Raw genomic sequence first — 25,582 nt, 5'->3', positions numbered from 1 at the left:
AAGCAGCCAGCAGAAACATGCTATTTCACAGCAGCGTATCAGAGTCTATAAAGGAGCTAATATGCAAGCCAAGTGTCTCGCAGTACACATGCATAAAAATGAAATACTTGGGAGGCAAAAACAGCAATCTCATGGTAATGAAAAATCACACTCCAAATCTAAGCAGAGATTCTGCCAGACACACAGTGATAAAAGGACATTAAAGCGCTACATGTTAGCACAAGCATTCTAATTCCTAACCGGTGGCAATCACGGTTCTAGATGAGAGTCTGTTCGCCAGCTGTACCGAACTATTATTTAATATGTATGCGGAGGCCTCAAGCTGCGTGCTGATGAGACGACGACTCACGTCTGGATGTGCAATGATGACTGATGCAAATGGAATAATCCCTCGCTAGGCAAGAGATGAGGCACAAATATTACAGATGAGGATGACATTTACCATTTGCTCAGCTGTACAATTCACTCCCACAGATCATTGCATCTGTTAAAGAAAGAGAGAGTGTGAGAAAAGCCATCACCTCTGCCACATCAGAGGTGAGCGATTTGAAAATGAGCATTGTGTTTAAAAAAAAGTTGATATGCACATTGGAGCTGTGGCCTCGGTTAAGACATTGAGCATTGGTGCTCATATGAGAAACACTATATTGTATTGTATTTACACAGATTTCATAAACTGATTTGGTTCAGATTTAGAGTTGCATGGGGTGTAACCAAGTGGCAACCTCCCGCGGTCTCTTGAAGCCAACACGGAAGTGACCTTTAACTGCAATTCATTGACTGGCTGCTTGTTAAAATGCCCAACATTACAGCAGAAAAATAAAATATGTTTACAGCCTGGTACAAAATTTTGGTTTTGGTCTATATAGCTACTTTTGCTAGGGTGAATTTATTCATTATTAACTCATCCATTTAAATTATACTAAACCTTAAAGTTCCGCATAACCAAGGGGTGTGGCCCCTTGTCTGATGTCTGTTAACCATCAAGTCACCTCAGCTCCACCCACGTCCCGTCTCTTTGCCCATTTTCGGTTATCCGGGAGTGACGCGCTGTCGAGATGACAACGGCTGGCTTTGGGTTTCAAAAATGCTCTTCAGAAACCTACGGGTGATGTCACGGACACTACGTCCATCGTTTTATACAGTCTATGGGTGTTACATTACACTTGTGCAGTGTTGGGCACGTTACTTTAAAAAAGTAATTAGTTATAGTTACTAGTTACTTCTTACAAATAGTAACTGAGTTAGTAACTGAGTTACATCATTATAAAAGTAACTAATTACCAGGGAAAGTAATTACTGCGTTACTTTTTTTTTCTTTCAAATGTTCAAATATGTCAAATAATTTGGATGCCCCCAATATTAGATATGTTAAATGAATGAATTGGACACTAAATAGAATAAATTATTATTATAAAACATTGTACATTAATGTGCACTATTGTAATGTTGCTGTGGGGCAATGTGAGAGACACCTATCAAATTCAATGCATTATTGTAAATATTATCAGTAGGCCTACTATAGTGTAAATATTATGTAAATATTATCAGTACTATACTTTCCTGTGGTAGTGGAGCTCACGCTATCACCTGGGTTTTTAGCCACTAATTTTGTGGCATATGATGATGTGAGGCGCTTCAGAATCACTTGCCACCGGCGTGGAGAGACTCTTTCTTCCTGGGCATAAGTTGCACGTTACTTAAATATTCTTACCTTTCACCTCAACGAGGGAAAAGTAGCGCTTATACTTCCAATTTGCGAAAGCTACCTTTGAAGTCGTTGGACTATCGCTGAATGTTAGAGGTGGGCAGATCGATACTAATATCGATAATATCGATACCAACGTTGGTATCGGTATTGATCGATACCAACGTGAAAATATCGATACTTAAGTTTCAGTTTCTCTCGTTTTGCGACCTGGCCGTGTTTGTCAAAATGCTGCTGCTGTCACAGAGCAGAGCAAGCTCTCAAGAGTGCTGCTCGTGCTCGACACTGCTCTCCTCCCCCTCTCCTGTGTTGTACCGTCACGTGACTCACCACTAGCGCTACCACCAGCAGTCAGGCGCGCGCGCCGCTCAGCCGCGCATTTCTAACAGCAGTCAGTCAGAGGCGGAGAATGGCAGCAGAGAGAAAGAGGAGCGTTGTATGTGCAACTTTGTGACTTTGTTTATTTAAGAAAAAAATCCTGAAAAGAAGTGCACTAAAGAGGAGAAACATTTTTTGTTAACATGCTACTTGAAAAGAGATTTTGTATTTTTTATATTTGTGAAGTAATCATTTTGTAACTTTGTTTATTTAAATAAAACAGAAGTAACCAAAAGTTGTTTCTGAACAAAAGCTTTTGTAGTACTGATTAATAACCCAAAATGCAAATCACAAAAACAAATTAAAAGTCATGAAAATTAATTTAGATTTAGGTTGAAGACGCATCCACCTTAATTATTAAAAAGTATCGATATTGGTATCGGTATCAGCGATACTGGCCCTGTATTTACTTGGTATCGGATCGATACCAAATCTAGCGGTATCGCACATCTCTACTGAATGTGTGTGTGTGTGTGTGTGTGTGTGTGTGTGTGTGTGTGTGTGTGTGTGTGTGTGTGTGTGTGTGTGTGTGTGTGTGTGTGAACCATAGACCGTGAAAAAAAATAGGTGTGAACTCAACCTATCAACTTCAACCTTGTCTCCCACCCACCAATCATCATCAGTTATGTGTACCACCGCACCCACCCCCAACACGCATGGCTGGTGCGCGCGCACACGCACACACACACACACACACACACACATTGCAGGTCCGACTGACAGAGAGCCTGTTCGGATGAAAAGCGCTTCAGTGAGCTCAATTATAGTAACGCGACTAACGCCGCATTTTTTTCCCTCAGTAACGCTAACGGCGTTGTAACGGGAGAAACAGTAATTCGTTTGATTACTCGTTACTGAAAAAAATAATTCCGTTAGTAACGCCGTTTATCTGTAACGCCGTTATTCCCAACACTGCACTTGTGTCACGATTCGGTTTGAAACATAATACTGATATCGCGATACGAAACTGACAATATTTTAAACAAAACAAAACTAGAGTTCATTAAAATGTTAAAGGTCCCGTTTTTCCTGTTTTTTTGAAGCTTTGATTGTGTTTATAGTGTGCAATATAACATGTGTTCATGTTTCACGTGTAAAAAAACACAGTATTTTTCACACAATTTACTTATCTGTATACCGCTGTTTTCACTGTCCTCAAAACGGCTTGAAAGATTTCCCTGTTCTATGAAGTCCCTCCTTCAGAAATGCATAACGAGTTCTGATTGTGCCAGCGGTTCCCGTGTTGTGATTCGACAGCAGCTTAGCGCACGTTGCCCGGAAAGGTCACGCCTCTTACCATAACGGGGAGATGCATGTGCTCAAACTACAGCCCCTGAAGGCCAAACAAAGGTGATTTGATTCCGGGATGAAAATAACAGTGTCTGGATGACATGGCGACAAACGCAACCGAACGCAACACTTCCTCTTCTCCACGAGGGAGAGCAACAAGACCACGCCCCCTTTTTTGCATATTCTTGTGGGCGGAGGTTAGTCAACAAACTGTTCTACTGACGTCATTAAAGCAGGATGTACAGGGATGTAGTCCAAACCGGCCGTTCGCTGTAGGCTTTGAAAGGGAACTTCTGTTAAATAAAATATCTCGCTTGGCATTGAACTTTGAGCTTTATAATTTTACACAGGGCTCCAGAGTGCGACCAAATGGTCGCATTTTGCGACTAAAATTTGAGAGTGTGCGACTGAATTTTACATCCAGTCGCACATGTGCGACCAGTAAATTTGCCTGCTGTCGGTACTGGAGAAATTAAGAAAATACACTTACTAATTATAATTGATAGACGTTATGTTTGGCAAATTCTATCTTTGCCAGCCGTTTCTATATGAGATAATATTAAACCATTTGTCCGTGATGCATTTTTGCCATTCGCAATCCAGAAGAGAGAGAAAGCGAACGAGCTCTCTCACGTGGAGCTCCAGCGAACACAACACCACAGTCAGCTTAATGAGTGACGATGGCCAAGAACTAAACAAAAGTTTAGTCTGCTTAAACTTTAGGGATGTGCTGTGATATTAATCTAATTTTATTTTCGATTTTGGCTTCCAAGAATTATAAAAAGATGGAATGAGGTAAAACTATTCCTATAGCCATGTTAATTCGAGCGCGACATCCTTCCCTTTACAGCCTTGCGCTGTCATTTCTCCTTAAACCTAAACTAAACGTCAGAATCAGTGATTGTTGTAAACTGCATTCTCTACTGTTGCTAAACTGCGGGATGTGTTTGATAATAAAGAGCTATAAAATGCTCAATAATCCGCGCAAGAGACGCTGTTTCCAACTTCAAGGCGGCTTATGTTTGTGTGCTGCGAAATGGACCGACTTGCACTTAATATTTTAGGCTTTGTGTGCGCGTCTAAACCATCAAATAAACAACAAATAGCCGGTGTCAAAATGACCGGATTGGAGAGTAGTTATTTTAACAATTTATATCTTAAATGGGCGTAAATAGTTTGGAGAAATAGGAGAATAGGATATTATTAGTTCTACATTGATCGGTCTTAAAGGGGCAGCGTCTAATAAACCTGCTGACGATTGAGCCATTCATTCGAATCGAACAAAAGGCAAATAGAAAATATTCACATCTCTTGAATTAATAACTTAAGCTTTTATAAGCATTAATCTATCAATTTATACAGTGAAAACTATGCTGTGTTATTTTACATTTCATTACTTTATTAGATTTCTTTGTAGGTTTGTTCTTTACTGTAATATTAATGTTAGCAGACCTTCTGAATGCCTGCACACTGGTCCATTTACAAATAGATATTTTATATTTTGTTCAAACTTTGCGGTTTCTTTTGCTATAGATATTTTACTTTTCAGATTATAAAGCCATGTTAATTATGTTCTTAATTATGTTTTTTTTTAAATAAAAAAAAATATATAAAGTATAATAAAAAGAACCGGTAAGAATACTGTTAAAGTACCGGATCGATAAGCAGTATCGGTAAGAGTAGTAATACCATTAAAACCTTAACGATACAGATTCCTATTAGTAATACAGTGGAAATTAGTAGATTTGGTTAGCATGTTGATTTACGGTGTGCGCCCCTAAAATTTTTGGTTGTGCCCCTAAAATTTTCAGTTGGGGGCCACTGTGCTCCTAGTGAAAAAAGTTAGTCTGGAGCCCTGTTACAGGTATTATATATGCTCTAACAGCAACATTACACACTAACTAAAGTTTGAAAAATGGGATCACGAAGAACAGGACCTTTAAATTTGGCATGACATCAGGGGTGGACTTGAATAAGCTTGGACTTGGTTCTTCTCCTCCACACACCTGAACAGAAATATTTATGATATTTACAGAAACATCTTAAAGGTGGGGTAAGTGCTGTCTGGTAACCGTTGTTGATTTCAAATCACCAAAACAAACACACCCCTATTTTGGTAGCTCCGCCCCACACATACGTAACCCAGGCAACGACTATGGCAGAATCTGCTGTGCCAGCCGGCCGAGGGTATGATGTCATCAATAAGTGAAAGCAATGTGTTACTATGGTAATCCAGGTCGAATGTTCAGTGAAAAAGTCCCTTAAATCCCAAAAACACAAACAAAGTTCTCATGAACAACTCGATAGCATGAGCACGACAGTCCAACAAACGAACATATTACAACTGACAAGATTAGAGGGTTATATCGATCACGAAAAGAGGAACCAAAGGAAACAAACATATATTAAGAGTTTATTGTCCTACTTATCAGACACACTGCGAGCAAACGCTTGAAACAGACAGTGAGGAGGTTTAGACACTCCAGGATTATACAGTGTGGAAATGAATGGGTCTTTATCATCGCTGAAGTGAACGACAATACGATTGCAAATGGACAAGCAAGCAAACATGACACATGAGCATATTCAAGCGAAAGCCAGCATATATTAGTTCTGTGAAACAAAACAAAATCAATGTTACTCGCCTATCGAGAAGAAATAAAGCAACCTCGGCCTTCGCTCCTTGAGTTCTCTCCAGCGCTGGAAAGCTGATCCAATATTTACACGGGTGGTACTTCTTGCCTGATCGTAAGCCTTCTTTTGTTCCACAGACATCTTCCACATTTGTTTTTTATCTCTCTCTTTCTGTCGTCGCTCGGCTAATGTCCGTCCTGTGTTGTGTCTTTTGAATAATAAAGTGCACTGAGCGCTCTCTTCTCACCATTATTAGTAGACATGCCCCTTACTGCTGATTGGCTATAAGTTTGTTTTGGTATTTGGCCCGAGACACTTTTCTAAAGCAGTTTTGATATACCACTTACCCCACCTTTAATGATGCTACGCTGGAGCACATCATCAGTAATATTACCTGGGGTCACAAGGTGTTTCAGGTCCTCATCGAGGCGACCCAACCAGGGTTGATCAGACCCCGGGCTGTGCCCCAGCAGCACCCCACGGATCTGCCCTCTTTAGCCAAATCCACCTAGACGCTTTCTCGGCTGCGTCTGCGGTGGCGTGAATAGCTCTTCTTCGTCTCTCTCCTGTGATTCTGAGTGCCATGTATGCCTTGCACAGCGACTGGCCTGCAAAGCCCCGAGACCCAACCTCCACAGGCCAACACTTGGCTCTCCAACCTTTCCTTTGGCAGTCACTCCTCAGTTCCTCATACTTTGCTCTTTTCCGTTCACAAGCCTCCTCCATCCTTTCTTCCCATGGTACGGTGAGCTCAAGCATCAGAACGTTTTTTGATGAGTCTCACCACAACACAATGTCAGGCCGCAGTGTAGTCTCTGTGATGTGGGGAGGAAACTGCATTTGCTTTCTGCTTCCATCCTCCAATCCTGTGCAGTAAAGAGAAGCCCAGTTGCCTTCTGGTGTTCACTAGTTAGTCTTTCTCCCTCTTTGGCAAAGTGAATGGCGTACCTGCTCGGACGTGTCCTCCGGCAGATGTTAAGAGTATTGCAGATGGTTTCTGCTATTGTCCTGAGGACCTGGTCATGCCGCCACCGATAATGACCATTGGTGAGAGCTCTACTACAGCAACTCAGGATACGTTCAAGTGTGCCAGTTCTCTCACAGAGGGGGCAGGCTGGTTGTTCCACAAGGCCCCAGTGGTGCAAATTGGATAGACCCATCATAGACAGCCCAAATTTTATGCTCTGTCAATCCATTTTCCAGATATCATTCAAAGTGATCCTTCGCTCTATCATCTGCTCCCATCTGGTCCAGGCGACTTGCTGTCTCATTGCAACTGCTCTGCCCATCCTCTCCTCCTCCACAACTGCCCTGATTTCCTCTTGAATAAGCTGACGTCTTTCCCTCCCGTGTGCTCAATCAAAACGTGGGACTTCAAGGCTTCCAAGGCCAGAGCTTCCCTTAGCAGCTGCTCCCACCAGCACTTTGTGGTGTAGCCGCACCTCGGCTTGTTCCACTGCAGCTTCTACTCTCCATTCCTGTTCTCCCTGCCACTCTCTGCACAGCTTAAAATACAGACTTATGTTAGACACATATGCTAGTACTCTGTCCCTGACTATACACTTAAATATTTTAGAAGCTTAAATGTACGACCTTCTGGGTTATCATATTTTTTTTCATTTGTCTCTCTGTTAAAAAAATTACATCCTTAAAGGGTACATAACATCCTTAAAGGGTACATTGGCAGTTTCTGCCAATCTCATGTTAAGCGTGTGTCACTGGCCTTGATCCAGCAATCCAGCCGGTAAACACTTCCACAATAAACTCCAGGAAAGTGCAATTTAGGAAGTTAAATCATGAAAAGTGTGAAACTACAAAGAAGAGAAAATACATATGTATAAATTTCACATAAGAGATACATCTTCAAATAAATGAGCATTCTCAAACACACAAGGCAAAGAAACAACAACAATACAGTTGTATATCAACAGCATAGATTCATACTTTACAAACTTGAGTATAAGGTAACAAACATGCTGAATTAAATGCTATATTACAAAAGTTACCAACACACTGAATTATAACACAACACCGCAATAAAGTACTCATAATGCTCACTAGACAATATCAAACAAAGTCACTTACAGATATTGCATTTCAAAGGGCTTTGATAGGCATGATGAAGCTGGATGTATGCAACCACAACTAAAGCACTCATGAAATATGGCCTACTTCCTCTTTTAAACAGGAAACCATTGGAAAACTAAGAAAAACTCAGAAATAAGTATAAAAAAGTCCTTGTTTATAGGTTGTTTATAAGTTTAAAGTCCAGCACACATTGAGTACCCATAGAGTAGTATTGCATCCATCATTTCTCCGAAGAGTCTTTAGCTTTATCCTATTTATAAAACACAGATATGCTATACCGATTCTTTCCTAAAACAGCCGGAATCGTGCAGGTGTGCAGTGGGACAGAGCTAAAGAGTCACGAACACACACACACCCTGGATAACTTTCGATTCACTATACGTTCATGTTGTTAACATTATATGCACTTATGCACCGATTACCAACAAAACACAGACACGTAGTTTCACTCAGCGCCTGCGGTTTCAACTTGTGACCGTGAACAAACAAACACACTTGCTCCGGTAAAACAAACTGCATCCAATGTTTCCTTAATGCTGGGTTATTTGGGAAGCTGTCTTTCCCTCACAACCAAAAACACACTTCTTTAATGACATTGTTGATTTTGTGCTCTAAAAACAAAATGACAGCGCTAGCGACGGCTTCCGTAACCCGACCGGAGCTCGTTGATGGGCGCGCTCTTGCTCTGATTGATGTGCGTGCTCTACATGCTCTCATCCGGGAGAAGTGCCCACACAAGGAATTCCGCCCTTTATTCCGTCATACAGAGCCATACTTGAAAAAAGCTTTTCGAAACTTTTTCGAATCCTGAAGGAGTGTATTTGACACAGAAATACTCCTTAATACTCGCATGGGAATCCAACTCTTTAACAGTGTAAATCAGTGTAAGTCAGAATGCATGAAATAGCATTAGACCCCCCCTTTAAATATGAGGTCTGTGATTATTACAGTATATCTGTCAATCTGATATTGTCTTGAGAAGGGTTTTGTTTCTCAGCATGTGTCTCTCTCAGAAGAAATATGTCTGTTCATATGCAGAGGTTCAGAGATGCATATTTTAATGGTTCATCAAAATGAAGACTGATTGAGAGTTGATATTGGTTTATCAAAATGAAGATAGATTAAACTGATATTGTCAGCCCAGCTCTATCAAATACAGACTTTGCATTGCGCTAATTCCATTCCACCCTCTTCTATAATTTCCTGTCCTCTGTACTTTCCCTATAAATAAAATGTCATACACCCCTAATTCAAATGAAGAAATCTAGTGAAAATCCGGATGCAGGAGTAATTGACACTAGTGTCACTGGACGTCCACATCAATAGATCCAGCCTTGACACTTATATCTCACAGTCTGCATGCGGACACACTTCAGATCTATAGTAACCCCAGCAGGCTTGTTAATCAACTCTAGTTTAAGCCCACTTGAGGTCTGCTCGACTGATACACATATTGAAAAGTTAAGGGATCACATCCTGAGAGACTCACTAAGGAAACCTGCTCAGATCACTGCATGCCATCAATAAAAGTAACTTTAATAAATGTCATCTCCAATTAGACATTATCAGATGCTTGGTGGTGGGGTGGGCAATCAGAAACAAGAGTCGTGAGTGCCTGTGGACATTTTTGCTCTTGGGAATCAAATGATCTGCAATTTCCAACACTTTATTAGGAAGTCCTCACTGTACATTGACTAAGGCCATTGAAACCCATCAGCCTATCAGAGAGAGGCGTTCTAATGGACTTCTGATACCATCACAGGGAAGTGGAAGAGCTGCCGCCGTCCCGGCACACTTAATGAATAGTATTAGGACAAAACGGCAGCTTAACAACTTCAATAGGGAACAGCCAGTCAAATCTGATCGCAGCAATTTCTATCTATAAAAGACCTACAATAGCCGGAGGCTTGCGGTCACGGTCTGGCAGCTCAATCTCTCTCTTCTTTTTCTCAGGCTCAGGCCAAAAATTGTCTTTTCAAAGCTCTGACAAACGAGTGCAGCAGCATTTATAGCAATGCAACTACTGATTTTTATATATATATATATTTTAACACTTTATTTTGATAGCCAACTTTAGACATTCTACTAACTAAGTAACTTTGCAACTACATTTCAACTACCAGTTATGAGAGTATTAGTAATAATGTACTCTTAATGTCTCCTAACACTTAGCTTGAAGTGTCCCAGCAGACATTCTACAGACTGTAAGTACCTTTGCGAGTACATGTCAACTTTATATTAGGTGGCATTAACTACTATGTCCTAACATTTTAACTAATCATTTGATACAATGCACTTATTGTGTACATACATTTTTACATTGTACTTACATTTTAAAAATTACCTGCATGTAATTACATCTGTAATTAATTTATGTAGTTACATTTATAATTACAATGTTGACACTTCCCTTACACCTAACCCTACCTTTAAACTTACCCATACCACCACACCTGTCCCTAACTTAACCCGTATCCCACCTCAATATCAGCAAAAGTGTTTTGCAAAACAATATGAACACAATAAGTATGTAGCATGTAGTTGTTTACTTATAGTTAGTAGAATGTCTAAAATTGACAGTTTTTTTTTTTTTTTTAAATATGTGGGTGTTGTTTACCAATGCACCATTTTCCATTTTGGTATGTTACACCCAATTTTCAAGATCCAATCAATTCCCATAGGCACTTTTTCTCATTGATATCCTTTTTACTCAAAAATATGAAGTCAAATGAGTTGCAAACAACATAATATTTGCTATTTTAATGCACCAAGGGCTTAGAAAGACAGCTGAGAGTTATTGTAGACTGCAGGAAGGCTTTATTGGTGTATTTGTTCACAACACATTTGAAACCTCTAAAAACACCACAGGCATTTTTTGCAGCTCATTCTCACCAAGGAGACAACCAAAGAGCTGGTTCTCACCAAAGATCAAAGCAGTGACAAAAAACATAGCGTATTCTCAGAGTATTCTCATACACCAAGACGTCTTCATAGTTCAAATCCTCCATAACCAAAATTAAAGGAAAAGGAAAGGTGCAATAGTTTTTTTCAATACTGCCATTGATTATCAAGCCACTTTTATGTTGTTCAGATTGTGCAACAAAGAATTGCTTTTTTCACAATAGGAGCTGGGGTTCCAAAAATGATACAAATGAATCATAGAAATATTCTTAGCAAATATTCTTCAAGCCATATCATAGCTTTATGTGCTGAACAGGCAAAAGGTTTGTTGCTAATTGCCGAAAAATTTCCCCTCAACCGAAACTCTAAAATCCCATTTACCACATTTAAACATGAAGTGTCAAGATGCATCACAACAGGTTTGACATTAATGATGCAAAATGTATTTGGTGCTAATTTGCCTTATCATTGACGCCAAATCTTGCATGAATCTGTAATACTTTACAATAAGGCTCCATTTGTTAACATTAGTTAACTGCATTAGTTAACAAAAATCTTCACAAATTTGAGCATTGTTGATATAAATGTTTATAAATGTCAACATTTACTAATGCATAATTAAAATCTAAAGTAGTATCTGATATATTTAATGGACTTGCGCTAACATGAACTAACAATGAACAGATGCATTTTTATTAACTAATGTAAACAAAGATTACTGCTCAATGCATTAACTAACTAATGGGGCCTTATTGTAAAGTGTTACCCATGAATTATGGCACCATATTTTAATCACATAATTCAATTGTTTCCCAGTGTTGCCAAGAATAAACTCTCATGTTGCTTTTGTTTTGTTAATGAGATAATGTGAGAACTTTTGGATTGTAGCCACAAGTCACAGAGGACAGGAATGATGTACATGAAGCGCAATGCCTGTGATTAGCGCAGACCCAACACAACAGAAAACAAGAAACTGTCTTTAAATGTGTACAGGGTGATGTCCTACAGGACCAAGAGAGAGAAAGACAAAGAAAAGCATTTAGGTTAGTCAGCCATAACTTGTAGGGCTTCCTCAGATCACACATGCACAAAGTCAAGAATATCTAGATGGGTTATCTTACCCTACGAGAGGATGAAAACCTGAGAATCAAAGAACAGAAGAGTGGGAGCCAGAAAGAGATAGAAGGAGTCTCATTAAAGTACCATTGATGAAAGCCCCTGAAATGCAAGTATAGCACGGCGAAAAGAAGGCAGACGAGGATAAAAGGAAGTCCCATATGATCGAGACATCAGGTGTAACTTCTGGAAGACAGTCACTGAAGTTGATATTTATTCTGATACTCCTGCTATATGACAGACTGCTAAGTGCTGGAAAACCACACATTACTGATTTACATGCAAGAAAATAGTGTTAGACAACAATCATATTGTAATGAAAGCGAGGCATCAACACTATTGTCATGACTGTGCTAAAAGTACTTCAGCTGGAATTGTTACAGGAAGGGATGGCGGTGACACACTATCAATCCACAGCACCTACGTGAAGTATTTTCATAAAGCACCGGAGACTTCACACTTCTGACAAGCTTCCACAACAACTTGACTTCTGGCCTTGAATGGAGATTTAAAGTCAACATGCAACACAACATGTGCATAGGGCAATGTGGAAAAACGTGGACAGAATCACAGTCATAAAAAAAACTACTGGACACTGCGTGCAGAATTATTAGGCATTTTGATTTTATGATCATATTTTCTTTCCAGGCACATTTTACCAATTCTAAACCACATTAATCTTAATAAGTACTATTAATTTTGTTTTTAACAATTTGTGATACTTAATAAAAATCCTATAAAAAACTGCAATTTCTAGCATTGTATCCTTCTCATGGGCATTTAATAATTAGAGTTAAATGTCTTTTTTGGCTCATTTTATCTGTAAAGAAAACGTAAGGCATTTTTCATTTCCAGCCTTCATGAACAATTATCTCTTATAAATGATTAAATACAAAATTACAAGTAGTTATTAATATTAATGTGGTTTGGAATTGGTAAAATGTGCCTGAAAAAAAAAAAAAAGATCAGAAAATCAAAGTGCCTAATAATTCTGCACGCAGTGTATAATAGTCGAAAAATTGGAATGAATAAAAAAAAATTGTTAGGCTGTACACTTAATCAAATCACAATAAGGACTGGTGTCTATGAAAATTACACCAAAACTCTTTTTTTCACCGCACTATATGGTGACACGCAACATGAACTTAATCTCCAGAACTGCTCTTCACAAGCATTTCAACATTTCATTTGATAAAAACTATCATCAAATACACTTCACTGCCCGGTCTTCACTACAACCCATTCAAATAAAAATGGTTTAACTTGAAATGATGCTGAATATATTACTATTGTACAGTATTTTCAAGAATATCATGCAATATCCGAATTTTTCATCCAAGTTTTATTTTAAATGATTTTTTTTTTAAGTGCTGCCTTTGCTGTGCAGCACTTTGTTTGCCAAAAAAAAAGACAATAAATAAAAGAAGCGTTTAATTTTCTTTTGATTACATTTTTAAATAATTAAATTGTTTAATGGAATTTAAAGTTTTGTGCATTCGTTTGATTACCACCATTTTTGATAATATATTTGTATTAAATACTTAAATAGAATACAAAACTATTAAAAAAGATAACAGAATTTCTGAAGAGAAAAAAAACTAAAACACATAATTGGGCAATTATTGTTGTTGTTGTTATTTTAAGAAATTATTACATTGTTAAAGTTTTATGAATTCAACTGATGAGACATGCTTTCATTGGAATTTGGATTTTTTTTAATAGATTTCATATTGCCATAAATGTGATAGTACATAGCGGGACTGGATTTTATCCTTTTTATGGAATTTTATGCATCGTGAAAAGTGGGCATTACGGAGGCTCAAGTTCACCTTTGGAGCATCTCAACGTATCCCAATAATAAAAATGTATTTTCAAATCCTTTGATATTTGGTCTTATTGCAGCAACTTTTATTGAATTTATGTGAACCGGCATACTTGCTGCATTAACTACTGGCAAGATGTCACAAATCAGACAAACACATACATCCAAACACAGATAGAAATGAAATGGAAAGGGCAGCGGTGATTGATGTCCCAGACCCCCTGAGGTATACTGACAGAAAACTTTTCACAGCTTGTTATGTAGATTCAATCATTCACTTCTTTCATGTCGCATGCTGAACAGAGACAGCTGAGAGCCGAGTCCCCGTCACCACAGGGTGGGATTCCTTCAAACGCACAGCCTTTCATCACGTCCCAATCACACACCGCTACATAAACAAGCCAAAAACACACACACAGAAAAGAAATGACAGAAGCGTTTGAGATCAATACAGACGCTCCCTGCGGGAGAACAGTTTGAGAGGGAGGGTGTGAGCTTCAGGAACGAGACTGATTGATTGAATTGCCGTCAGCGTGCGGCGCAGCATGAGAGCCTGAACGTTTAGCTCATACATCAGCGAGCGACTCGTGCCAGGACTCATCTCAACTGTCACAAGGTCTTGGAGAAGACACAGACAATGCCACACAAAGTTCCCGTTGCCTGATACCTGCTTATGACCTAATGGCCGTAATACCAAAATCAACAGTAATACGATTTAAATACAGTCATATAGAAAACTGATGTAAAGTTTTGTTTATCTTGTATCTAAAGATGTCCAAATACTCAAAATGCAGGACAAGACCTAACAGGAATAATGTGAGGGAGTTGAGGTCAACAGACTACACAAGCATCCACACACACAGACGGCCTGTCCTACTCTCAAACACCCCCGGACAAGCACTCAGACAACCCAGCCTCTCCACACCACCTCATTTATCAGTAAAACTGTAGACTGAGAGATATGTCCTCATCTGGCAGTGTGTGTGTGTGTATGTTGTAGTCATTACCACAAGGAACACACATGCCCACAAAAACTGAAGCAATGAGCCAGACGGGGCTGCCAACCTTTGCCGAGTGCTTCTCCCACACACATTGCTTACTGTATTACAGCCTACCTTGTCTTTTGTCTCAATCGTGTTAGGGTGAGAGGCAGCTGCCTCATCTGCACCTCCCCTCCTCAACGCCAATCAATAGTGTTTCACGCCACACTTCTCAAGTACCACTTTACTGCAGGCTAATGGTGCCGAAGGGTTACAGCAAAGCAGCGTGACTCACTGCATATATCATGCCACTTGCTACATCCTCAAACATAAAAATAAAAACATCTGCTGGCTGATATCACCCCTGATTTATGTCTCCACAGCAGCTGTCTTACAGAAAATACTGTTGGGTGCAGAAACCAAATTTTCATTTAATTTTTAATTGTAGTCAAAATATTCTAGTTTATCAAATCCACAGCCAAGCAGTTAGCATATGCTCTGATGTAAGAGTGGTGCAAACATTTTTATCACTAAATATATTTAGTACATAGTAATTCATACATTTACAAGCGACTCAAAAATAAAAAATCAATAAAAAAGGTCCAAAGGCCTGTCAATTTTAAGATTCTTTTTGTAACCCTTACAGTGCAATACAACAAACAAAATATATATTTAGCTATAATGTGCGTCCAGCATGGATCATTTCCTGTGTTGTTATTGTTAACTAAAACGACACTATATTGCCAAAAGTATTGGGACACCCCTCCAAATCATTGAATTCAAGTGATCCAATCACTTCCATGGCCAACGGTGTGTAAAATCAAGCACCTAGGCATGCAGACGCTTCTACAAACATTTGTGAAAGAATGGGTCGCTCTCAGGAGCTCAGTGAATTCAAGCGTGGTAGCGTGATAGGTTGCCACCTGTGCAATAAGTCCTTTCGTGAAATTTCCTCACTACTAAATATTCCATGGTCAACTGTTAGTGGTATTATAACAAAGTGGAAGCAACTGGGAACAACAGCAGCTCAGCCACGAAGTGGTAGGCCACGTAAAATCACAGAGTGAAGTCGCCAAGTTTCTGCAGAGTCAATAGCTACAGACCTAAAAACTTTGCGTGGCCTTCAGATTAGCTTAAGAACAGTGCGTAGAGAGCTTCATGGAATGGGTTTCCATGGCCGAGGAGCTGCAACCAAGCCTTATATCACCAAGTGCAATGTAAAGCGTCGGATGCAGTGGGGTAAAGCACGCCGCCACTGCACTCTAGAGCAGTGGAGATGTGTTCTCTGGAGTGACGAACACGCTTCTCTGTCTGGCAATCTGATGGACGTCTCTGGGTTTGGCGGTTGCCAGAAGAACTGCATTTGCTTGACTGTATTGTAACAAGTGTAAAGTTTGGTGAAGGGGGGATTATGGTGTGGGGGTTGTTTTTCAGGGATTAAGGGACTCTTAATGCTTCAGTATACCAAGACATTTTGGACAATTTCATGCTCCCAACTTTGTGGGAACAGTTTGGGGATGGCCCCTTCCTGTTCCAACATTCCAGTGCACAAAGCAAGGTCCATAAAGACATGGATGAGCGAGTTCGGTGAGGAGGAACTTGACTGGCCTGCACAGAGTCCTGACCTCAACCCGATAGAACACCTTTGGGATGAATTAGAGCAGAGACCTTCTCAGTCCTTCTCGTCCAACATCAGTGCCTGACCTCACAAATGCGCTTCTAGAAGAATGGTCAAATATTCCCATAAACACACTCCTAAACCTTGTGGAAAGCCTTCCAAGAAGAGTTGAAGCTGTTATAGCTGCAAAGGGTGGGCCAGCTCCATATTAAACCCTACAGACTAAGAATGGGATGCCATTAAAGTTCATGTGCATGTAAAGGCAGATGTCCCAAAACCTTTGGCAAGTGTAATTTAGTTTTGGCAATTGAAATAAAACTGAATTAATGAATTAATTCATTAATGAATGAATGAGATTTAAAAACGATAGTTTAAAGTTTAAGTTGAAGCACTGAAATCACTGAAACAAAAAACAGATTAAAGCTTTATAAGAAATATTTGAAAAAAGAAACAAAAACAAATGAAAAAGCCCAAAACACATTCAATTACTAAAACTAAAATAAAAACTGAAAAAGAGTCATTTAAAATATTAATACATATTACAATATGATAAACATTAAAACAAAAGACTCTTTCATGTAACAAAAAACAAAAATTCTGCAGCCTTCTCTGACATGTTCCATAAAATTGTTCCACAACACAGAGAAAAAAATTTTTTTCAACAAAAAACTTTTAGTATGATTTATAAGCCCGGGGACCAAAAATGTCCCCACAAGATAAAAAAAGAAGTATTTTTCATTAATCATTTTGTCCCCACAACATGGAGAACACAGACACACACAGCACACGGCACACACTCACTCTCATCTCTGCCGTTTCCATTGTCAACCAACCCACACTACACTAATTAAAAATAATTTATAATTTTAATCGAATTGTTCTGTGAAAAATTGCTCAACTGGCTCACACTCTCTCACTACTGAAGTTAACACTGCTAATACAATGGTGTTTGTGTTGGTGTGTGTGAGAGCGCCACACAACACCTGACAAGACCATGACAACAGTGTCTCCACCAGCAGCAAGACACAAATAAACCTCTGCATCTGGCAGCAATTCTCAGCTATAAGCCAGTTCCTCAGGTGCCTTGGCGATTAATAGACTCAATGTCAGCGTGTTCAACCTGCATCGCATATTGTTGCACAGAATTCCACTGAAATATGAAGGCAATGTCTTCCCATAATTCATTAAGACACAAAACCATTGTGGCATGTCATTAGCAAAGCTGAAAAGAGAATCAATTGCTACACAGTGTTGGCTTATTACCCACTGATATATCAGAGGTAAGTAGTTGAAATAGATCAAAACAGAGGTAGCATTAGGCTATTATTTTGGTAATGTATGTATTCTGTTGTTGTGCAATTAAAGAGGAAAAAAAACAACCCCAAGGCTGTTCAAATGTTATAATAACTCATCAATTACGAAGTTAAAAGTGCACGCCATTTAGGCAAAAAAGCTTCAAGGCTAAAACAAAGACAAAGAAATTAAAGCAAAAGTGAAAAAGACAGGGATAAAAATAGAAAAGAAAAGATGGTTCAAAAATAAACCTGGGTGTGTTTTGTAACACAGAAACAAGTTCTGAATGAAATAATTTTTGCCACAATTGTATGATTTGGATTCCAGGTTGTTTGAAAGATGGCTCAGCACCCAGTTTATGTGGACCAGCTTAATATATAAATCAATAATTATAATAATAATAATAATTAATAAGTAAGATTAATTATTGATATACATTTTCTACCAGTGTTCAAAATATGTAGTCTTGTGTTTTATATTATGCAAGTTTCCGGCTAACTCATGTCATTACTGTCTTACTGAAATACTTCTGCTCATCAGCTGTGGGCCACTATTTTCCTAAAACTGTGTCAAATATTGCAGATTGTCTGTCGTTCTTACTACTTTGAGTAACGATAAAGGATGGAGCAAGATTTGTTTTACAAACATTTGTTACATCAGTCATTCATGTTAGTGCTCGGCTGTTATTGCTACAGCACCGCAATAAATCAGAAATATACACATGGGTTTTTTGATGGACATACACTTATTAATGCTGATGGTGAGGAATTACAGATGCAACATCTCATGATGTACCTCAAAATGTGTAGCGCATCACTGAGAAACGTCCTGCTCATGTCGTCCTTGTGATGGAGGTTCGGGTTGAATAGCTAGTTCTTCCAATGTTTCATCATTGGACTCGCGCTCGGATTGATATGTGACCCTGGACCACAAAACCAGTCATAATATTCAATACATCATCTGAAAGCTGAATAAATACGCTTTTCATTGATGTATGGTTTGCTAGGATAGGATAATATTTGAAAATGTGGAATCTGAGGGCGCATAAAAGTCTAAATATTGAGAAAATTGCCTTTAAATTGTCCAAATGAAGTCCTTAACAAGGCATATTACTAATAATAATACGTTTTTGATATATTTACGGTAGCAAATTTACAAAATATCTTCATGGAATATGATCTTTACTTAATATCCTAATGATTTTTGGCATTAAAGAAAAATTGATCATTTTTGACCCATACAATGTATTGTTGGCTAATGCCACAAATATACTCGTGCGACTTATGACTGGTTTTGTGGTCCAGGGTCACATATGGTAAAATCGACATCATTGTTACTGTCTTTACAGTGTGTACAAACGCTGATCTTTAGGAAGTCCAGTTATGGTAATGGGTGTTTAGCTTCCGAAACACACGCTGTACACGGTAGACAAATCACAACAGACTGGGCCATCTGGCCAATGAGAGCAGAATAGCTAGCGGAGAGGTGGAATTTAGAGAGACTGATTCATCCGTCGAGTCGTTTGAGAATCATTGAAAAATTAGGTGATTTGCAATGTTTATTATGAGAAAATGAAAGTGTGTTTTGACCTTTGACGCATGTACACCTGTTGTAGGAGACCTCAAAACAAAATTAGGAGCCTTTAAAACAGCATAATAGGGGCACTTTAAGGGTCATGGTGCTAAAAGATTATTGGAGTACATTTTACAAGAAAATACTATTTCAGTCTTTCTACTTCAAAATGTAATGTTTAAAGCAATGTCAATTCAAATCAAGTGACCTTTATTTATAAAGCACTTTTTACAATGTCGGGCAGATCAGTAATAAGTGTTCAGTAATCAGCAATGTGCTACTTGTTTCTTTGATATCATTTGTGAAATGTACTACCAATCTCCGAGTGAAATTAAATTGGCTAAAATCACCTCCCAGTTTAAGTGACAGAGAGTTCAGGTTGAGCTGTAAACAACCTGCCAACTGTCCTGTACGATATTGGAGATTCTCACCCACTCGCTCTCTGCAGTGCATCCGTTATCCAGTAACATCAACACCAGTGGGGCGGGTGGAGGAGGGCGGGGGGGTTTGGTCTTCTAATGGAGTGCCAGCGCTAATGAGATGAATCTATCCATTATAATGCTTTAACGAGAGTAAATCTGCATGGCTGGTAATTAGTCCACGCCCCTGCATTAGCTCCACTCCTCGGAGGAGCGACTCTGTCTTGTGTTGCCAGAGGACATCAGAGCGGCTGAATGCATTATGCACCAGATGCTGTGAATTTTCATCATTTAGATGTGTTTCCATCAGGGAGCGGATTGATCAGGCACGGTCATGGCGGATAAGAGCACGGCATAATGACAGGCCGGGAAGGAAAACTGCTGGCGTTGTTCAAAAAGAAACCCCATTAAGCAGCTCCCAGTTGCTAAGCAGACACGTACGGTACAACTATTTAGAGCGGCTGTGAACCGATGGAAGAGCCGGGGCATTGTAAGATTCGAGACAACACTCTCATGACTCAGCAAGCATAATCAAGGGCTTAACAAATCAGACAGGTGCTAATTGCACAGTGCAAGTGAGACGCAAACAGCAGACTTCCTACTGAGTGAGCCAATATTAGTGTTGTGCATACTACAAATGTCCTGTTTTCGGTCTTTTGGTGATTTCATTTCAAGATTAGAATGAGTAATAAAAGGAAAATCATGAAATGTGAGCCAGATCAGAACTCGTATTGCCTGCATTAGCATCATTCTGTTAAGCCACAACTCCAACATACTAAATCGTCCAGTTTTTAGTCTTTTGCCACTTTTATTTAGAGGAGGGTAGGGGGAGTAATAAGAGGACCAATGTCAGAAAATGTTGCGAACTCATAAGCACCTTTCTGTTAAGCCACGGCTCCAACATGCAGGCCTGGTTTCACAGACAGGGTTTAGATTAAGCCAGGGTTAGGCCTTTAATCAGGACATTTTAGTAGCTTTTATAAATGTGCCTTAGAAACAAACATAACTGGTGTGCATCTTGAGACAAAACAATGGCACTGACATATTTTTAGATTTGTCAGTGCAAGTTGCTTTCAGTTAAAACAGCTCAAACAGGCATTTTAGTCTGGGACTAGGCTTAAAAGGATAGTTCACCCCAAAAATGAAAATTACCCCATGATTTACTCACTCTGAAGTCAACCTAGGTGTATATGACATTCTTCTTAGAAGATGAATAAAATCTGAGTTATATTAAAAAATGTCCTGTCTCTTCCAAGCATTATAGCGGTAGCCCATCATTTGAAGCCCAAAAAAGAGTTTATCCATCCAATATAAAAGTAATCCATATGACTTCAGGGGGTTAATAAAAACCTTCTGAAGAGATGTGCTTGTTTAAGAAAAATATCCATATTTAACACGTTATAAAGTAAAATATCTAGCTCCCGCTGGACCACCGTCTATATTCAACTTAAAGGAGGGGGGGGGGGGACACACTCATTTTCAGTCAAATCTTATGTCATCTTGAGTACCTATAGAGTAGTATTGAATCTTTCATATCTCCGATAAGTCTTTAGTTTTACTATATTTATAAAAGAAAGATACGCAGTACCGAGTCTTTCCGAAAAAAGCAGAGCGGCTGGGGGCGTGTCGTTTGGGCGGAGCTAAAGAATGACGAGAGCGTGCAGCTATTGCATTGAGCTATGCATGTTTACATAGAAAAACAATGGAATCGATAGCTAACAACACAAAGACATTTGAAGCAGTTTTACTAACACACGACCGTGAACCTTAATCACTGGGACTGCTCCATCTTTCAGCATTAGACGAGCTACAAATCCGGAGTTGAACTGTACCTTGTTTATAAACCATCGTCGGCGAAATTCAGGGAACAAACAAACATTTGCACAACTCCGTTGCTGCTCTGGAAAAACAAACTCCATCCACTGTCCCATCAACGCTGGGTTCTTTGGGAAGCTGTGCAGGGTTGTCTTGCCTTGACAACCAAAAACACACTTCTTTGGTGACATTGTTGATTTCGTGAAGTCCTGTGACTACAGCACTGCCGGCTGTGCTCTCTCGCTCTAGTCGAGCGCTCACCCTACCGGGAGAAGAGCCCATACAAGGACATTCCGCCCCATCTGACGTCACATATACCCAAACTCGAAAAAAACTTTCCGAAACTTATGAGAAACCGGAAGGAGTATTTTTGCCACAGAAATACTCCATCAAACTTCCAACTTTTTTTTTTTAAACTTTGTCCATGTTTAGGATGGGAATCCAAGTCTTTAACAGTGTAAAAAGCTCAGTATGCATGAAACAGCATTTCACCCCCCCTTTAAGAAAAAAAGTGTAACTGGCACTACGATGATATCGGATGTAGTGTCGGTCCTGCCAGAAGCTAGATATTTCACTTTATAACGTGTTAAATATGGATATTTTTCTTTCACAAACCCACCGATTCACTTCAGAAGGCCTTTATTAACCCCCTGGAGCCGTACGGATTACTTTTATAACGGATGGGTGCACTTTTTTCGGCTTTAAATTTTGGGCTTCCATTCAATGCCATAATGCTTGGATTAGCCAGGACGTTTTTTGTTAAATAACTCGTCTTTAATATAATGTATTCGTCTGAAAGAAGAATGTCATATACACCTAGAATGGCTTGAGGTTGAGTAAATTATGGGATAATTTTCATTTATGCGTGAACTATCCCTCTAAGCCTTGTCTGTGAAGCCAGGGGGCCAGTTTGTAGTCTTTTGTCACTTATTTAGAAGAGTAATAAGAGAGTAAGGAGCAGCAGAGCAGACAGGAAATGATTAGAAGGTGAGATGGAATGTCAGATTCAAACCTACGTCGTCTGAATGAGCACCACAGCTCACTGCCAAGTCACAGCACTGACATACAGCAAAATCTTAAAAGCCCTTCTTCAACCTCAGCAGAACAATATATTTTTTTTCTTTTTTTCTATTATTGTCTAAAACCCATTACCTCACTGACTTCTATTTCAGCAGCCGGACTCTGGAGTGTTTAAATATTCGGTGTATGTGAATACAGCTCATCTAAGCCATTCTCAAATGACGTCCTTGCACTAAAGAAAAAAAAAAAGCGTTCTGAAATAGGCAGATTAGATTAGCGCTAGGAAGCTTTGATCTAAAGCTCTCTGGCTAGCTTTGATCTGCACAAGCAGCTCTTCACCATGACCAGAACACAATATGAGCCCATTTCACTTCCATTTGTATCAATTCAATGGACATATACGACGATGAGAAGCTCTGTTCACCATCACTTGCTGCCATTTATCCCTAATCAAAGTTACTTCAAGTCATGAATTGCGGCAGTGTTCCTGTGGGAAAAAATGACCATCAAGGGACAAGAGATCAGAGCGGCAGACTTCAAATGGAAATTATATTTACATAGAACAGCATGTGTGGAAATACATGATGGCTGACATTTACAATTATCAAATGACTTACAGACTCTTAAAAAGGTGCAGTAAGCAATTTCTGGGAAACGCTGTTGAAAGTGGATCAGACCGAGCGCCACAACACACTTGTAACCAATCAGCAGTAGGGGGCGTGTCCACTCATGATGCGGGAGGAGAGAAAGTGTATAAAAATGCTATTAGAAAGTTGCAGGTTCAATGCCCATCCATGTCCATTATCATTTCAGCCCTCAGCAAGGCATTGAACTCCAGCATGTTCCATGGGAATTATCCGTACAATACATTTACATTTACAGATGTCACAAAAAGTGAATTATGGTGATGTGGCGATAAATAAAGATTGCATTTTATCTTAAAATGCTAAAGAGGAAACAGACTGCCTAATTAGCATGAACGATTAATCTAATCCAATTAAGTCTCCTAGACAACCAGAAACACAAAGTAGCCTTTTCAAGATCCATTTCTTTCAGCTAATCATAATGCAATTAATTAGCACGCCATTAATATTAATATGAATATGAATAGGTTCTTCTTCCTTTGAGTCAACCTGTGTAAGAAAGGTTTGTAAAATTCCCTGGGCGTTACTTTTCAGGTGTTATTTTGAAGGTCATCAGCAGCAGACGGAGTCACTCTTCATGACTGGCATATATCTAGTGGCTCCCTGACTCTCCTTTGCATTTTGAAAATCCTGCAAGGTGATAGTCATAATTATGACCAGATACAAGCAGAAGTTCTCGCGACTCTTCTACAGAAATAGGAATTGCTTGTTTATGTTGTCACTCGCTGTATTTAGTGTTGTTTTCCATGTATGCATTTTAATTAGATTTTTTTTTATTAACCTCATAAATGTCAAATGATGATATCAAAGCATCTAGAAAAGTGGAAATATCCTGAGGTTTCTGTTCTGATGGTTTAATGAAGGCGATAATTTGAAGTGAACACCTTACAAAATGCAGAAGTCCACAAGGCATTCACCTCCCACATTCAAAGGTCAAGAAAAGAGCAACTGCAGAAATAACGATGTGAATGTAATTAACGACTTCGGGGCTTGATGAGTGTGAATGAGCGTGATCTGAGGCCGAGAGGAAATCATTAAACGTACCTGGAGGAAGGTTGGGTCTCTTCCTCTTTTTGCTGTTTTCTGTTCCGTTTTCCAGAGGACAGTCAGAAAGCAGAGGACCATTGGAGCTGTTGAATTGCAATGGCTCGTTGTTCGTGGCAGGGTCGAAGGGCAGCGGATTCAGACCTGTGGAGGGAAAGAACAAAGCACTTGGTAAAGTTTGCATGTTCTATAAACATAGTCTTGCATAGCCTGACTTAAGTCTGGTTCGTATGGCAACTTATTATGGCCATGGAAGACTGTAATGGGCTGCTTGACCGGCATCATGACCAACCACTGTTTCTATTTTTTAACAAGTGATTTAGTGGTGGGAAAATATGAGAGTACTGTGGAAAATACATTAGATTAGTTTTTAAAGACAGGTTGGAAATCATGTGATTAATCACAGTTATTATTTTTTACTGACAGCTTTAATTTTTAATATTATAAAATATTTTTTATTTTTTTATTATATTACTACAATATTACTCTAATAGCAGAGAGAAAATAGATACACAGTCAACTTAATACAAACATTTATTCTGTAGAATATATTAAAATAATTTACTACAGTGACAACACAAAAGACATTTAATTTTGGAAACATTATATGATGTTTAAAATATACACTACTGTTTAAAAGTTTGGGATTGGTAAGATAAATGGTATTGGTAAAAAATATTATATATATATATATTTTTATATATATTCATATAGTTGAATATTTTTAATTTATGCTGATTTAGTATTAAAAAAACATTTATAATATTTCTTATTATTATCAATGTTGGATGTTTCAGGTAAAGTTGGAAACCATGATTTCTTATAATGAACAAAGTTCAAAAGAAAAAAAAATATATAATGTATAAATGTCTTTACAGTGATTTTTAAAACTTATTTAATGTGTCCTTGCTAATTAAAAATATTATTTTAAGATAAAAAAACCTTCCTGACCCCAACATTTTAAATGGTAGTGTATTCTATGTATTGTATTTGTTGTTTATAAATGGGTCTTTATACATTAAATCAGGAGGTACCTTGCATATTTTGAGGCCCTTGGCATCAAAAAGTTTGAAAAACTCTGTTCTAAGACATCATTTTTACTTGGTACTAGAGCCCAACTGATATGGGTTTTTGGGGGCCGATGCCGATATTAGGAAGTAAAAAAGTCTGATATTGTTATATTCCATTGGTGTGTCAAAACTTTTGACTGGTACTTTATATATAATACAGTATATACATA

At 38.8% G+C, this 25,582-nt stretch overlaps 1 protein-coding gene across 10 annotated transcripts in view; it reads right to left on the bottom strand.

The window, feature by feature from the left end:
- The window catches only part of enox2 (ecto-NOX disulfide-thiol exchanger 2), a 356,101-nt gene that overhangs the window by 156,371 nt on the left and 174,148 nt on the right, over positions 1–25,582 (bottom strand). For all 10 annotated transcript variants that reach the window (XM_079839859.1, XM_079839851.1, XM_079839860.1 and 7 more), the window contains one exon: positions 24,343–24,486. In XM_079839859.1, coding sequence (XP_079695985.1) covers positions 24,343–24,486 — 144 coding nt within the window. The remainder of the gene's footprint in view (positions 1–24,342; positions 24,487–25,582) is intronic.

The sequence above is a fragment of the Gobio gobio genome (genome assembly GCF_949357685.1).
Source record: "Gobio gobio genome assembly, chromosome: 16".
Lineage (NCBI taxonomy): Eukaryota > Metazoa > Chordata > Actinopteri > Cypriniformes > Gobionidae > Gobio > Gobio gobio.
The sequence above is the reverse complement of the archived record's forward strand: the minus strand, read 5'-3'. Positions and strand labels throughout refer to the sequence as shown.